Below are 16,910 nucleotides of genomic sequence, written 5' to 3'. Positions count from 1 at the left end.
TTAAATGGATGTAAGAACATATTAGATAAAGGGCTAGTATCCAAAATCTATAAAGAACTTATCAAACTCAACACCCAAAGAACAGATAATCCAATGAAGAAATGGACAGAAAAAAATGAACAGACATTTCTCCAAAGAAGACATACAAATGGCCAAAAAGCACATGAAAAAACATTCAACATCACTTAGTATCAAGGAAATACAAATCAAAACCACAATGAGATACCACCTCACACTACTCAGAATGGCTAAAATTAACAAGTCAGGAAATGACAGGTGTTGGTGAGGATGCAGAGAAAAGGGAGCCCTCCTACACTGTTGGTGGGAATGCAAGCTGGTGCAGCCACTCTGGAAAACAGTATGGAGGTTCCTTAAAAAGTTAAAAATAGAGCTACTCTATGACCCAGCAATTGTGCTACCAAGTATTTACCCCAAAGATAAAAATGTAGTGATCTGAAGGGGCACCTGCATCCCAATGTTTATAGCAGCAATGTCCACAATAGCCAAATGATGGTAAGAGCCCAGATGTCCAACAACAGAAGAATGGATAAAGAGTGGTATATGTATACAATGGAATACTACTCCACCATCAAAAAAGAAAAGAAAAAATGAAACCTTGCCATTTGCAACACCATGGATGCAACTAGAGAGTATTATGCTAAGTGAAATAAGCCAATCAGAGAAAGACAGTTACATGTTCTCACTCTTATGTGGAGTTTAAGAAACAAAACAGAGGCTCATAGCTGAAGGGAGGGGAAATCAGATGGAATCAGAGAAAGAGAGACAAACCATAAAACACTCTTAATCATAGGAAGTGAGGGGATGGACATTAAGGAGGGCACATAAGGTAATGAGCACCGGGTATTATATGAAACTGATGAATTACTGAGCTCGGTCTCTGAAACTAATAATACACTATATGCCAATTAATTGAATTTAAATTTTGAAAAGCGAAAAAAAAAATGGGTGTAAGAACATCTCTATCGTTGTATATTCAGGTTCAGCAGAGAGGGATCATGCAGAAATGCTCATCTCCTAGTTTCTCCCTGTAACAGATATAACTGCATACTGTCCCAGCTGCTACCTTAGAGCCCAGCTCCTAATCCACCTGCACCTAGGTGCTCTCTATGATCCTCCACTTTGGGACACTGACAGATCTTAGGGCACCCTCAACTACTGGGAGCCACCAAGAACAAAGACAACAGCTTTGACAATCATGAAGACCCTAAATCTTCAAGATTCCACCAAAATCTGTTAGAACTAATAAGTGAACTCAGTGAAGTTGCAGGATGTATCTATATCAGTTGTATCTATACACTGATAACTGTCAGAAAGAAATTAAGAAAAACAATCCCATTAACAGTAACATCAAGAAGAATAAAATACTTAGGAATAAATTTAACCAAGGAGGTACAAGACTTGTACACCAATAATAACAAAATATTGTTGAAAGAAATTAAAGAAGATCTAAACAAATAAAAAACTCCAACTACAGACTTGCCAAAAGAATTGAAGAAAGCTGTTTAAATTCTCAGCTCTTACTGAAAGACCCGTACATGAGGAGTTAACCAAAGTTAGAGTACTCCCTGAGAGTACAAACTAGCAGCATTGGCATCAACTGGGAGCTTGTTAGAGATGCAGAATCCCACCCTACACCTACTGAATCTGAATATACTTGGTGTCAAGATCCCCAGGTGATTCCTCTATACATTGTCTCGATAAGCGATCTATACAGTTGGTTCTGAGATGAGACAGACTCATGTTTGGTATTCACTAATAGCAGTGAGGATCCCTCAACGAGATAGCAAATTGAATACTAATCAAACTTTGTCACAGAAAGTAGGAAAACAGTTGAAGAAAGCAATCAAAGGGTTGATAAATAATGGATTAAAATAGTACAGCTAAAGTAATAAAGTTGTGTCCGAAGGCCTGAGTTTGCAGAAATTCAGTGAAACCACTGGAGTAATCACTTTCAAGTCTTGTAATTCTTCTCTTATTATAATTGAAAAGGCACCAGATGCACCTGCAAAAGTAAAGCCCTTGGTACTATTCCTGTGTGACCTTGGATAAGCCACTTCACCTCCCAACATTCTAGTCTCTCCAGCTGCAGAACAAGATTTACAACGTTTGTTAGTAATAGGATTGAGATTCTCATTTGGACAAAATTTATGCAAGTGCCAAGTATGATTATTATTTTAGCTGACAGATAAAAAGACTGTCATTTGTTTTTGAATGTGTTGTGAAGCAAAAGACACAAGGATGAAATTATGCCCATCGTCCTTTTTGTTTTGCCTGCTTATGGAGTTTGATTGAACTTGTCTGAATCCTGAATCCCATAATAAATATGCAACATAACAAAAGATTAAATGAAAGACCATTTAATTACCTGAATCAGAGCTCGTAAAAATGTATATGTGTTTGTGGCAGCGGGGGGAGGATTGGTGTAATTAGTACCCGGAATTTAGGAAAATTGTGTCTAGCAGGAAAATGTATACATGTTTGGCAAAAATTGAGTGACGGGTCAAGAACTCTTCAAGCTAAGAAGATTATATCAACAGATGCATTCCCCATCTGCTCACTGAATGCACAAAAATGGAAATGGCATTTTTTTCCTATCAATTGAAGTTCCAGTTATACTCAGAGGCCATGAATCATACCATGCCAATAGCCAAGATTGAAAAATGTAAAACATGAGTAATAGAAGGCAAGAGTTAGCTACTTTTGATGTGAAATAAAAGGTATTTTCAAAGAGATGTTCTGGTCTGCCTCATGAAGCTCACACTGCTGTTCCTAAAAGGCATGATGCAAAGACACACCAGAACAGCAAATCTGTGCTTACACCAAAAGGCACACAATCTAACTATAAAAACTGGCAGTGCGAGGGAGGAGTCAAGATGGCGGAGAAGTAGCAAGCTGAGACTGCTTCAGCTAGCCGGAGATCAGCTAGATAGCTTATCTAAAGATTGCAAACACCTGAAAATCCATCGGCAGATCGAAGAGAAGAAGAACAGCAATTCTGGAAACAGAAAAACAACCACTTTCTGAAAGGTAGGACCGGCGGAGAAGTGAATCCAAAGCGACGGGAAGATAGACCCCGGGGGGAGGGGCCGGCTCCCGGCAAGCGGCGGAGCAACCGCGCACAAAATCAGGACTTTTAAAAGTCTGTTCCGCGGAGGGACATCGCTCCAGAGGCTAAACCGGAGCGAAGCCCACGCGGGGTCAGCGTGGCCTCAGGTCCCGCAGGGTCACAGAAGGATCGGGGGTGTCTGAGTGTCGCAGAGCTTGCGGGTATTGGAACGGGAAAGCCGGCTACAGAGACAGAGCCGACAGTAAGCTCGCAGCTCCGTGTTACCTTGAACCGGTCGCAGGCTCGGTGAGCTCGGAGCGCGGCCGGAGGTCAGGCAGACGGGAGTAACTGGGCGCTGTTCTCTGAGGGCGCACTGAGGAGTGGGGCCCTGGGCTCTCGGCTCCTCCGGGCCGGAGACCAGGAGGCCGCCATTTGTATTCCCGTCCTCTGGAACTCTACGGAAAGCGCTCAGGGAACAAAAGCTCCTGAAAGCAAACCCGAGCGGATTACTCACCCCGGCCCCGGGTAAGGGCGGTGTAATTCCGCCTGGGGCAAAGACACTTGAAAATCACTACAACAGGCCCCTCCCCCAGAAGATCAACAAGAAATCCAGCCGAGACCAAGCTCACCTACCAAGGAGTGCGGTTTCAATACCAAGGAGAGCAGCAGAATTCCAGAGGAGGAGAAAGCCAAGCACGGAACTCATGGCTTTTTTCCTGTGATTTTTTTTAGTCTTGCAGTTAATTTAATTTTTTCTTTTTCATTTTTTTTTTTTTTCTCGCCTTCGGGTAAAATTTTTTTTTTTTTTAACTGTTACCTTTTTCTTTTTTAACGATTTTTTACTAGTTTATCTAATATATATATATATTTTTTTACATTTTTCTTAGGTGTTTTCTTTTTTAAAAAAAAATTCTTTTCTTTTTTTTTTTTTTTTTTTTTTTTTCTTTTTTCTTTCTTCCTTTTTGAACCTCTTTTTATCCCCTTTCTCCCCACTCACGATTTTGGATCTCTTCTAATTTGGCTAAAGCATATTTTCCTGGGGTTGTTGCCACCCTTTTAGTATTTTACTTGCCCCTTCATTTACTCTTATCTGGACAAAATGACAAGACGTAAAAATTCACCACAAAAAAAAATACAAGAGGCAGTACCGAAGGCTAGGGACCTAATCAATACAGACATCGGTAATATGTCAGATCTAGAGTTCAGAATGACAATTCTCAAGGTTCTAGCCGGGCTCGAAAAAGGCATGGAAGATATTAGAGAAACCCTCTCGAGAGATATAAAAGCCCTTTCTGGAGAAATAAAAGAACTAAAATCTAACCAAGTTGAAATCAAAAAAGCTATTAATGAGGTGCAATCAAAAATGGAGGCTCTCACTGCTAGGATAAATGAGGCAGAAGAAAGAATTAGTGATATAGAAGACCAAATGACAGAGAATAAAGAAGCTGATCAAAAGAGGGACAAACAGCTACTGGACCACGAGGGGAGAATTCGAGAAATAAGTGACACCATAAGACGAAACAACATTAGAATAATTGGGATTCCAGAAGAAGAAGAAAGTGAGAGGGGAGCAGAAGGTATACTGGAGAGAATTATTGGGGAGAATTTCCCCAATATGGCAAAGGGAACAAGCATCAAAATTCAGGAGGTTCAGAGAATGCCCCTCAAAATAAATAAGAATAGACCCACACCCCGTCACATAATAGTAAAATTTACAAGTCTCAATGACAAAGAGAAAATCCTGAAAGCAGCCCGGGAAAAGAAGTCTGTAACATACAATGGTAAAAATATTAGATTGGCAGCTGACTTATCCACAGAGACCTGGCAGGCCAGAAAGAGCTGGCATGATATTTTCAGAGCACTAAACGAGAAAAACATGCAGCCAAGAATACTATATCCAGCTAGGCTATCATTGAAAATAGAAGGAGAGATTAAAAGCTTCCAGGACAAACAACAACTGAAAGAATTTGCAAATACCAAACCAGCTCTACAGGAAATATTGAAAGGGGTCCTCTAAGCAAAGAGAGAGCCTACAAGTGGTAGATCAGAAAGGAACAGAGACCATATACAGTAACAGTCACCTTACAGGCAATACAATGGCACTAAATTCATATCTCTCAATAGTTACCCTGAATGTGAATGGGCTAAATGCCCCTGTCAAAAGACACAGGGTATCAGAATGGATAAAAAAACAAAACCCATCTATATGTTGCCTCCAAGAAACACATTTTAAGCCCGAAGGCACCTCCAGATTTAAAGTGAGGGGGTGGAAAAGAATTTACCATGCTAATGGACATCAGAAGAAAGCAGGAGTGGCAATCCTTATTTCAGATCAATTAGATTTTAAGCCAAAGACTGTAATAAGAGATGAGGAAGGACACTATATCATACTCAAAGGGTCTGTCCAACAAGAAGATTTAACAATTTTAAATATCTATGCCCCCAACGTGGGAGCAGCCAACTATATAAACCAATTAATAACAAAATCAAAGAAACACATAAACAACAATACAATAATAGTAGGGGACTTTAATATTCCCCTCACTGAAATGGACAGGTCATCCAAGCAAAAGATCAGCAAGGAAATAAAGGCCTTAAATGACACACTGGACCAGATGGACATCACAGATATATTCAGAATATTTCATCCCAAAGCAACAGAATACACATTCTTCTCTAGTGCACATGGTACATTCTCCAGAATAGATCACATCCTCGGTCCTAAATCAGGACTCAACCGGTATCAAAAGATTGGGATCATTCCCTGCATATTTTCAGACCACAATGCTCTAAAGCTAGAACTCAACCACAAAAGGAAGTTTGGAAAGAACCCAAATACATGGAGACTAAACAGTATCCTTCTAAAGAATGAATGGGTCAACCGGGAAATTAAAGAAGAATTGAAAAAAATCATGGAAACAAATGATAATGAAAATACAACGGTTCAAAATCTGTGGGACACAACAAAGGCAGTCCTGAGAGGAAAATATATAGCGGTACAAGCCTTTCTCAAGAAACAAGAAAGGTCTCAGGTACACAACCTAACCCTACACCTAAAGGAGCTGGAGAAAGAACAAGAAAGAAACCCTAAGCCCAGCAGGAGAAGAGAAATCATAAAGATCAGAGCAGAAATCAATGAAATAGAAACCAAAAAAACAATAGAACAAATCAACGAAACTAGGAGCTGGTTCTTTGAAAGAATTAATAAAATTGATAAACCCCTGGCCCGACTTATCAAAAAGAAAAGAGAAAGGACCCAAATAAATAAAATAATGAATGAAAGAGGAGAGATCACAACTAACACCAAGGAAATACAAACTATTATAAGAACATACTATGAGCAACTCTACGGCAATAAATTTGACAATCTGGAAGAAATGGATGCATTCCTAGAAACATATAAACTACCACAACTGAACCATGAAGAAATAGAAAGCCTGAACAGACCCATAACCAGTAAGGAGATTGAAACAGTCATTAAAAATCTCCAAACAAACAAAAGCCCAGGGCCAGACGGCTTCCCGGGGGAATTCTACCAAACATTTAAAGAAGAACTAATTCCTATTCTCCTGAAACTGTTCCAAAAAATAGAAATGGAAGGAAAACTTCCAAACTCATTTTATGAGGCCAGCATCACCTTGATCCCAAAACCAGACAAGGATCCCACCAAAAAAGAGAGCTATAGACCGATATCCTTGATGAACACAGATGCGAAAATACTCAACAAAATACTAGCCAATCGGATTCAACAGTACATTAAAAAGATTATTCACCACGACCAAGTGGGATTTATTCCAGGGCTGCAAGGTTGGTTCAACATCCGCAAATCAGTCAATGTGATACAACACATCAATAAAAGTAAGAACAAGAACCATATGATACTCTCAATAGATGCTGAAAAAGCATTTGACAAAGTACAACATCCCTTCCTGATCAAAACTCTTCAAAGTGTAGGGATAGAGGGCACATACCTCAATATCATCAAAGCCATCTATGAAAAACCCACCGCAAATATCATTCTCAATGGAGAAAAACTGAAAGCTTTTCCGCTAAGGTCAGGAACACGGCAGGGATGTCCATTATCACCACTGCTATTCAACATCGTACTAGAGGTCCTAGCCTCAGCAATCAGACAACAAAAGGAAATTAAAGGCATCCAAATCGGCAAAGAAGAAGTCAAATTATCACTCTTCGCAGATGATATGATACTATATGTGGAAAACCCAAAAGACTCCACTCCAAAACTGCTAGAACTTATACAGGAATTCAGTAAAGTGTCAGGATATAAAATCAATGCACAGAAATCAGTTGCATTTCTCTACACCAACAGCAAGACAGAAGAAAGAGATATTAAGGAGTCAATCCCATTTACAATTGCATCCAAAACCATAAGATACCTAGGAATAAACCTAACCAAAGAGACACAGAATCTATACTCAGAAAACTATAAAGTACTCATGAAAGAAATTGAGGAAGACACAAAGAAATGGAAAAATGTTCCATGCTCCTGGATTGGAAGAATAAATATTGTGAAAATGTCTATGCTACCTAAAGCAATCTACACATTTAATGCAATTCCTATCAAAGTACCATCCATCTTTTTCAAAGAAATGGAACAAATAATTCTAAAATTTATATGGAACCAGAAAAGACCTCGAATAGCCAAAGGGATATTGAAAAAGAAAGCCAACGTTGGTGGCATCACAATTCCGGACTTCAAGCTCTATTACAAAGCTGTCATCATCAAGACAGCATGGTACTGGCACAAAAACAGACACATAGATCAATGGAACAGAATAGAGAGCCCAGAAATAGACCCTCAACTCTATGGTCAACTAATCTTCGACAAAGCAGGAAAGAATGTCCAATGGAAAAAAGACAGCCTTTTCAATAAATGGTGCTGGGAAAATTGGACAGCCACATGCAGAAAAATGAAATTGGACCATTTCCTTACACCACACACAAAAATAGACTCAAAATGGATGAAGGACCTCAATGTACGAAAGGAATCCATCAAAATCCTTGAGGAGAACACGGGCAGCAACCTCTTCGACCTCTGCCGCAGCAACATCTTCCTAGGAACAACGCAAAAGGCAAGGGAAGCAAGGGAAAAAATGAACTACTGGGATTTCATCAAGATCAAAAGCTTTTGCACAGCAAAGGAAACAGTTAACAAAATCAAAAGACAACTGACAGAATGGGAGAAGATATTTGCAAACGACATATCAGATAAAGGACTAGTGTCCAGAATCTATAAAGAACTTAGCAAACTCAACACCCAAAGAACAAATAATCCAATCAAGAAATGGGCAGAAGACATGAACAGACATTTCTGCAAAGAAGACATCCAGATGGCCAACAGACACATGAAAAAGTGCTCCATATCACTTGGCATCAGGGAAATACAAATCAAAACCACAATGAGATATCACCTCACACCAGTCAGAATGGCTAAAATCAACAAGTCAGGAAATGACAGATGCTGGCGAGGATGCGGAGAAAGGGGAACCCTCCTACACTGTTGGTGGGAATGCAAGCTGGTGCAGCCACTCTGGAAAACAGCATGGAGGTTCCTCAAAATGTTGAAAATAGAACTGCCCTATGACCCAGCAATTGCACTATTGGGTATTTACCCTAAAGATACAAATGTAGTGATCCAAAGGGACACATGCACCCGAATGTTTATAGCAGCAATGTCCACAATAGCCAAACTATGGAAAGAACCTAGATGTCCATCAACAGATGAATGGATCAAGAAGATGTGGTATATATACACAATGGAATACTATGCAGCCATCAAAAGAAATGAAATCTTGCCATTTGCAACAACATGGATGGAACTAGAGCGTATCATGCTTAGCGAAATAAGTCAAGCAGAGAAAGACAACTATCATATGATCTCCCTGATATGAGGAAGTGGTGATGCAACATGGAGGCTTAAGTGGGTAGAAGAATAAATGAAACAAGATGGGATTGGGAGGGAGACAAACCATAAGTGACTCTTAATCTCACAAAACAAACTGAGGGTTGCCGGGGGGAGGGGGTTGGGGAGAAGGGGGTGGGATTATGGACATTGGGGAGGGTATGTGATTTGGTGAGTGCTGTGAAGTGTGTAAACCTGGTGATTCACAGACCTGGGGATAAAAATATATGTATATAAAAAATATATGTTTATAAAAAATAAAAAATTAAAAAAAAAAAAAAAAAAAAAAACTGGCAGTGCGCAGTCTTATTGGGACACTAGGGCACAAGCACCACAGATGGATTTTTCTCAACTATGTAATAACACAATGGTTTGTAAATCTCCCATTTTGAAGTAATGGGGGTATCCATGAGACACTGAGATGATATAAAACATTCTTCCCTGCTAGGGCTATAGTGATAATTACTTCTGTGTCTTGCAGTGCTATTTGTGGGAGATTGGTAAAAGTTTCTTAAGTTCAAATGAAAACACCAGAAACTCATATTAAGAAATAAACCATCCACCTTATTATTCATTAAATTACCATGTATCAACGAAGATTTATAAATGGCAGGATTTATGCAGGGCCATTATAAAGGACAATAAAGACAGTCATACCTGTCCCCAGCAAACCCCACATTGGTCCTTACTCAAATGTGATCAACAACAAGCTGCACATTGTTGTATTTTGGCTCACACATCTTTTATAGAGAATTCTCAATCCATCTGACTGCAATTACTTGAACTTTAGAATGGAAATGCAGGATCTTAATCAACATTTTTCAACGACTCTGGTTATTGCTGTTACTATTTGTTACTGCAAAGATCTATGCAAGGTGATGCTAAAACTCAGAGACTCTGTTTCTCCCAAATTAATTATGTAAAACCATTAACAGCATTGTTTGTCTCCCCATGCCAAGGCTGAAAAGGAGTTCTATAGATAACTGGCTTTTATTGTCTTTGGGCTAAATGTTTCCTGGTATTCCAGTATTCCCTATGGTGAGGAAGTTTTCAACTGAGCTGTGTTGCATTACCAAATGCAGATAGATACTGAGATCCTGACAAAGTATCAGTTGTATGGGAACGAGACTTTAACATCCTTAAACTATTTGATCCTCACAACAAAGCATCTGTGGGCATATGCTTAAGAGGAGGGTAAGAAGTAGCATCACATCAGTGAAGCAAATTAAACATAAGAGGAGAAAACCAGATGCTCTGGAAATGTAGGCAACAATGACTATTTGTAAGCCAGTGGAAGTTCTGAGAAAACCTGGATATAGCCAACATAGAAAAATTTTGGCAATTAGTAACTTCCTCCTTAGAGGTATGGAAAGACCAGAGTGTGGACTATCATGGATCACTGACGGGTCCCTTGTTGCCTGGATTTTTCTATTCATGACAGAGGGTGCTGCTCAACAAGACCGAATGCACTACCCCTAAACCTGCTAAACAGATTTGTGTGGTAAAATACATGTTACTGGGAAAACAGAGGAGGGAAGGATCTTTAGATGCTCCGAAGTTTTGGATAGAATACTGAACCACTTGGAAGCACAGATGGTGTTTTCAACACTTCTTCTTTCTAGCAGTTGGGACTTTGGAAAGTATAGAGAAATCTTGGATGTGAACAACTGGCTCTGCAGATGGTGATGGTGAACTGGTTTGGCCAACAGTCTTAAATCCCAGACTGATGGGTTCCTATTCACAGAAGAATTAGGAGAAGGAAGTGGAAGGAGAGGAAATATGGATAAAGGAAACATAACTTGACACACAAGGGAGAGAAAAATGTGTATTAAGTTACGGCTTATTTATCTATTTTCTCTTTATAAGTAGAAATAATCAGAAGGCCACATCTAAAACAGCCAGCTTGGGTAGCAGCCAGGGATGCAAAAAGGTTTACCAAATTTCAACTGATAAGACAACTCTGAATAACTTAATTCTGTTTGTCACTTAGCACTCAGAATATAGTCATGAGATGTGGGAGTCAGTAAATAAGCGCCACTAAAAACTGAAGGGGGGACGCCTGGGTAGCTCAGTTGGTTAAGCATCTGATTCTTGATCAGGTTTTGATCTGAGGGTCAGAAAGGAAAGGAATGGACAGGACAGGACAGGACAGGACAGGAAAGGAAAGGAAAGGAAAGGGAAAAACATGAGATGGAGCTTGTGATAATATTGATAATTATGATGTAGTGTTTCATAATTCATTAACTAAGTATAACACCCAGTGTTCATCACAGTACAGTTGTGTCTTCTAATATGAGTAACAGAGGACATTTAAAGAATACGATTAGGTGTTGAGAAAGTGGGAGAACTTTGGTTCATTTGATGTGAATTTTTGTTTGTTTTTACTGATCTATTTCTGTAGTATTCTGATTTTAAGTTGTATTTTGAAGGTATATCACCTTAAATGGATGGAGCCTTGTTCACAAAGTAGCCCCAACAACCTTTTTTTAGCAAATGCACATCTTCTTAGCATGCTATAAAAAAGTATTAAGTCTCACCACCCTTGGAAAGTAGAGACTGCATTCTTTGCTTTCCACATTTGATTAAGAACAAGGTCTAACGTTTTAGAATGAATTTGTTAGCAACCCCAGCAGAAAGCAGTAAGCAAAAGTGAGGTACTCTCTGTGGCAGTATGTTGTCCCCTTCAGTGTCACCAGACTATCCACCTCTAGGAGATGCCATCTTTCCTTGTGACAGTTGCCTTTGTCCCTGTGAAGGGAAACATCCTGTACCCACAGGGATTAATTCTCTCATGTAACTTTAATAAGGTGCTGGAGTGTGTCCTCAATGACCCAGTGACAGCATTCTTCCCTGATACACATTGATCATTACCCTTCAGAGCTAAAGAAAGTTCTATTTCCTTGGATTCTTTGCTGCTTTTATTTCAAACTAATACAGTGATTTTGTTTTCTGGAAATGTTAATGCTTGTTTACATTCCGGGAGCCAGTTATGACTCTGGATTCCCATTTAAAGTTCCTAACCTCAAAGTTGTAATAAGTGTGCAGTGAAAGTTTGATGTCAAGGATGTGGCCATCAAAAGGTATTTCACCCAAGGAAAAATATTTGTTTATTTTGAAATCTAGAAACAATAGTTCATCAGAAATATGCATGTTGATATATTGTCTGACTCCAAACTCCCCCTTGCTGCACACTGTTTTTGTTGTTTTATTTGTATAATTTGACATGAGAAGATTTTGCTGTGCTTCATTGGTTTCTGACTTCGAGATGATGGTATTTACTTACTGGATGTTGAATTAACGTCTCAGATAGATTTTACACATGAAGGTACTTTTTTGTATCACCTGGGATCTTCACAAATTCTGTCCACATTAGCAAAACTGTATCAACTCTTAAGCAATATCTCCTTTCCTGTGTGATAATATACTATAACAGAAAGAGCACCAAACTTAGAAGGCCTGATTTCTAGGCCAAAGACTGTCCTTCATGAAAGATGGGACCTTAAAAATGTAATTTAACCTCTGGACCATAGTGTCCCTCTTTACAGGTGGGAAAATAATAATGTGTCCCTGCCTATCTTAGCACTGTTTATAGATCCAATGGGGAAAAAAGGGGTACCTGAAAGCATATTGTGTTATAAATGTACTCAAACATTTAATAACATAATTGTTGATATGCCTAAAATGCAAATGGTTCTTCAAAGATTGTATCTTTATTCAATCCTAATTAAAGGCCTCTTGAAAGCGTTTTACTGGGAGCTAATGTAATTTTGTAAAATGTCCTGGGATGTAAAATGTACTAAAAGCTAATGTGAATTTGATACAGGAATGAAGCTTAGACAGTCCACAGAAACGGGTGGTCGGTATATCCCTTCAGTGTCAGCCTTCTCTTCTGAAATTCTGATAGAAGAGCTAATCAATTCAAGGGGGAGCCCGTAGGCAAATGTCTAGAGCGCCAAGATCCAGACCCTGATTTAAGTAAGAGCCATGCACTGTGAAATCGAGGCTTGGCAGGTCATGAAATGAGACAACCTGCAGTGAAAATTTCGAAACACATAGCATCTTTCTCAGACTCACTATTTTGCCTCTTAAATGTAAGGCTCAGAGGTATCTTTTCATCACCCGAAGTTTCAGATCTGCTGAAAAGCCTGGACTAGCGTTCAGTTGAGTCCCTTGAGTTCCATGCGAGCAGCAAAGCAGAAATGCTTTTGGCCTGGCAGTTTCAAGGCAGGTGTTACCAGTGGGTTGCCTGAACCATGGAAAAACCTCCTTCTGACCTTTTTTAAATGCCCGGTTCCAGTGGCACGACTTCCTGGTGGACCTGCCAGGGAGAATTAGTCTCAGAACACACTCAACAGGAAGTGGACTGAATTAAGCTGCTGGAGGAATTAGGAATGTGTATGTTATTGTTGAAAAAGTTTGCCCAAAACAGCAATCTTGGATCTGGCGTCACTGAAGTTGAACTGCCTTTTGTTTTGTTTTGTTTTTTGAGGCTAGTCAAGAGGTTCCGCTGCTTAAATTGGAGTTTTTTGATTCATGATAGTAAACTCAAGTCATAGCAGGTCCTTTATAAAATACAGTCTTACAGCAGTTGAAGGCAAAGTATTACAACATCGTCTTAGTGTTCCAAATCTCACCGAAGATTAGAAGATAACCTGTTCAAGTCCTGCCTTCTGAAATACAGGGTTTCCTCACTTTGAAGAATGTAAACCCTCCAGAAAAGCTAGATTCAATCTTCTGGTGGTCTTCCTGGTTTAAGAAAGTGATGTGGTTGGTAAGAAAACAAATCCACTGGCAAATTTTATTATTGGTTTTAAGTGTAAAATGAATAATGAAAACTCTTCAGTGGTTCTTAGGTATTTGAGAGTTGTGTTTACTTAGAAAATCTCACAGAAGCTAAATGACTTGCCTAGAAAAGTGAAGAAAACACATACCACACAATTTGGGTTGAAATTCCATAAGGTTCCAGGTTCACCGATCAACCACAGCACCGCCAGGCTCCCCACTGTGCTGATCTGCACCTACTTGTTTGGCAGGTTTCTCTTATTTTGCTATTTTCCCTCTTTCTGCAAACTCGCTTTCTCACAAACCTGGTATGGGTTCTTGCTTACCGCCTTCATCACCCCTGAAGGCCAGTTTGTCCCTGACCCTACAGTAAGCATGGATCTTGGCCAGAAATGACAGAAGTGAGAGCTATCATTTACTATCAGCTGCGAGCAGATGGCCTGCTGAGTGCTTTATACACAATACCCACCACTCTATACTGGTTTTTGAGGTGTCCAGAATGATTTGTGTGCACCACTGTGTAACCAGCTAACTCAGGGGAAGTAAAAGATACTGCCTGTATTTAAATGATACAAGAGATAGTTGACCCCTGTCTCTTAATTTTATTCAAGAACCTGAGAGTCACTGATTAAGAGTGCCAGACTATGAATGTCTCTCTAGGTTCCCTCAGAATAAGGATGGCTTTGATCGGGTGCCAGCTTTTCCATTCACCCCTTGGATTTGGCTGGGGTTGGAGGGGAAGCAGCCTTTCCACCCTTCTGACTAAGAAATCTCGTTTCCCTGCTCTGAAATCACTACCACACAACTCTGACCCTTGCCTTCTGCTTTGCTTTATCCACACAGGTAACGACATTGACTCAGGAGGTCTCTCAGTTAGGTAAAGACATGAGGAATGTGATGCATCTTCTAGAAAACGTTCTGTCACCCCAGCAGCCATCGCGGTTCTGCTCTCTGCATACCACATCTGTGTGTCCCTCCGGGGACAGCTTACAGACCAGGATGACCTGGAGTACTCACCAACCTTGCCTACACTTGCAAGCTGGTGGAGCCGCTTACACTCAAGCACAACTCTGTCATGGTAATGTCACCTCAGACATTTGGAGTGTGGATCCCTCCTCCGTGGGGAGCAGCCCCCAGCGAACTGGAGCTCACGAGCAAAATCCAGCAGACGGTGACCTTTATCACTCTCCAAGCCTTGGTTGTTCACCTGCCCACTACCAGGTTGTCCAAGAAGGCCACCTGCAATTTTTAAGGTGCATCTCTCCACATTCGGATTCTACACTCACACCCCTGCAGTCCATTTCGGCGACTCTCTCGTCCTCAGTCTGCTCCTCCTCGGAAACGTCTTTGCACCTGGTTCTCCCAAGCAGGTCAGAGGAGGGCAGCTTCAGCCAGGGAGCCACAAGTTCCTTCAGTCTGGAAAACTTGCCAGGATCTTGGGACAGGGAAGGTGCGGCGCCGGTCTCTGCAGAACCCTTGGAGAACTTTCCCCTGGAAATCGTCACAAGCACAACAGAAACGAAAGATAATAAAGCCATAAACGTATGATATTCGCGCACGTGCAGCAGCTGCCCGTTTTAGACCCACCACTGCATGACGGCTTTCATTTGCCTTTTTTGCCTCGGGCAGGTGTGAAGACTGAGCAGAGCTGGGAGTCCTGCCGGAGAGTGCTTGAGGAGCCAGCCAAAGGCAGAACCACGTCCATACTGTAGCAAACACTTGCTAGATCCTTAGAAACATAGCAGAAACAGTTTCCCATACAGGTATTCCCTTACCAGTCTGTTTGACAGACTTTTTAAAAGTCCAAAGACCCTGAGGGTCTGAGCAGCTAGAAGTCCCAGACAAAGAATTTGTGGATTCGTATTGTCCTAGGTGACTTTTGTGAAGTGCAGCAAAGGTTTTTCCTGAGTGCCTGCTTGTCATTCCTGAACAATATCCATAGCGCTGTTGGCCTCGGGAGTGCACAGCTCCTGCTGATCTATTTTTCTTTTTGTGAAGGCAAAGGGACAATTATCACTGCATGTCATCTCCTAGACAATCAGTCAAATAGAGCTGGTGGCCAGTGGTTAGCTATTGCACGTTATTTGCCATGTAAATGAACATGTCTTTATTTATCGACAAAAAAAAAAAAACAAAACAGAGAGGCTATTTTTATATCCTTGGTATGAAATATGTATTTAAACTATTTAAAATATTTATAAAGAAATGAATGTTTTCTTTTCATTTTGGTAAAAAAGAAAAAGCTTGCCGTTTTAACAAGAAATGCACTACTGTTATGTATAGTTGATCAAAAGTTATTTATTATTAAGAGGATGTAGTTTCAAAAGGAATCCCCCTTTTATCTGCATGCAGTTTGCAACCAATGTATCCTTGTGCTTCTGGATTACAAAAGAAGCATGAGGTCATATTTTAGTAATGAAATAAGAACACGGACCCAGTGTCAGGTATGTGGGCCCCGGTGTGGTGGTAGGGAGAGCTTACCTAGTTAGGCTCTGCTGACTCACGCCAACGACCTGAATGAAGGCTTTCCCCACTGAGCTAGCATAAATATCTCTCCTCCAGGCATCACACTCTGTTGTTCAGGAGCCCAAAACTGGTCTGTGGGATATGAGAGCACAACTACTTTAAGCCATTTTGACCTCAAGATGAGGGAGAGATCCTTGGCTATATCCTTCCCATGTGCTACTCTTGCATGAGAGGTTGTAGACCAGTGCAAATTCTAAAATGGAGCCCAGACTTCTGAGAAATGACTTGTGAGAGTGAGGCCATCTTACACTGGATCAGCATTTTCATTTTTTTTCTGTAAAGCCTCAACAGTGCTGTAAGTTATGCGGCGCAGGTGTTTTCATTCTCATTTTGCAAAGAGATAAAAAGCCCCAGAGATTACACAGCTTGGATGTCGGAGATGGTCTAGAACCTATAATGTCCCCTGCTTCTCAGCCAACATGCAAACTCAGATGCTGGCTTGGTAATGAGTTAAATACCCTTCGCTCAACTTTTATTTGATGTTTAAGAACATTTAGGGCCAACTCATCCCAGACATTCTTAGAAAACATCGCATTTACATTTTGGTGTCCCCCTGTTCTTATTTCACATCAAAAAGAATAAACAATCTGAGAATTGTATCATTAAAAACAT

General features: G+C 40.4%; 1 protein-coding gene across 1 annotated transcript in view; it reads left to right on the top strand.

The window, feature by feature from the left end:
* Window positions 1–16,491, top strand: part of KCNH8 (potassium voltage-gated channel subfamily H member 8) — a 384,883-nt gene extending 368,392 nt beyond the window's left edge. Inside the window, exon 16 of the mRNA XM_059162514.1 lies at window positions 14,616–16,491. Within this exon, the coding sequence (XP_059018497.1) occupies window positions 14,616–15,320 (705 nt within the window). The 3' untranslated portion in view covers window positions 15,321–16,491. The remainder of the gene's footprint in view (window positions 1–14,615) is intronic.
* The last annotated feature ends 419 nt before the right edge of the window (window positions 16,492–16,910 follow it).

This window comes from Mustela lutreola, chromosome 2, assembly GCF_030435805.1.
Source record: "Mustela lutreola isolate mMusLut2 chromosome 2, mMusLut2.pri, whole genome shotgun sequence".
Classification (NCBI taxonomy): domain Eukaryota; kingdom Metazoa; phylum Chordata; class Mammalia; order Carnivora; family Mustelidae; genus Mustela; species Mustela lutreola.
This window is presented reverse-complemented; position numbering and strand designations above follow the sequence as displayed.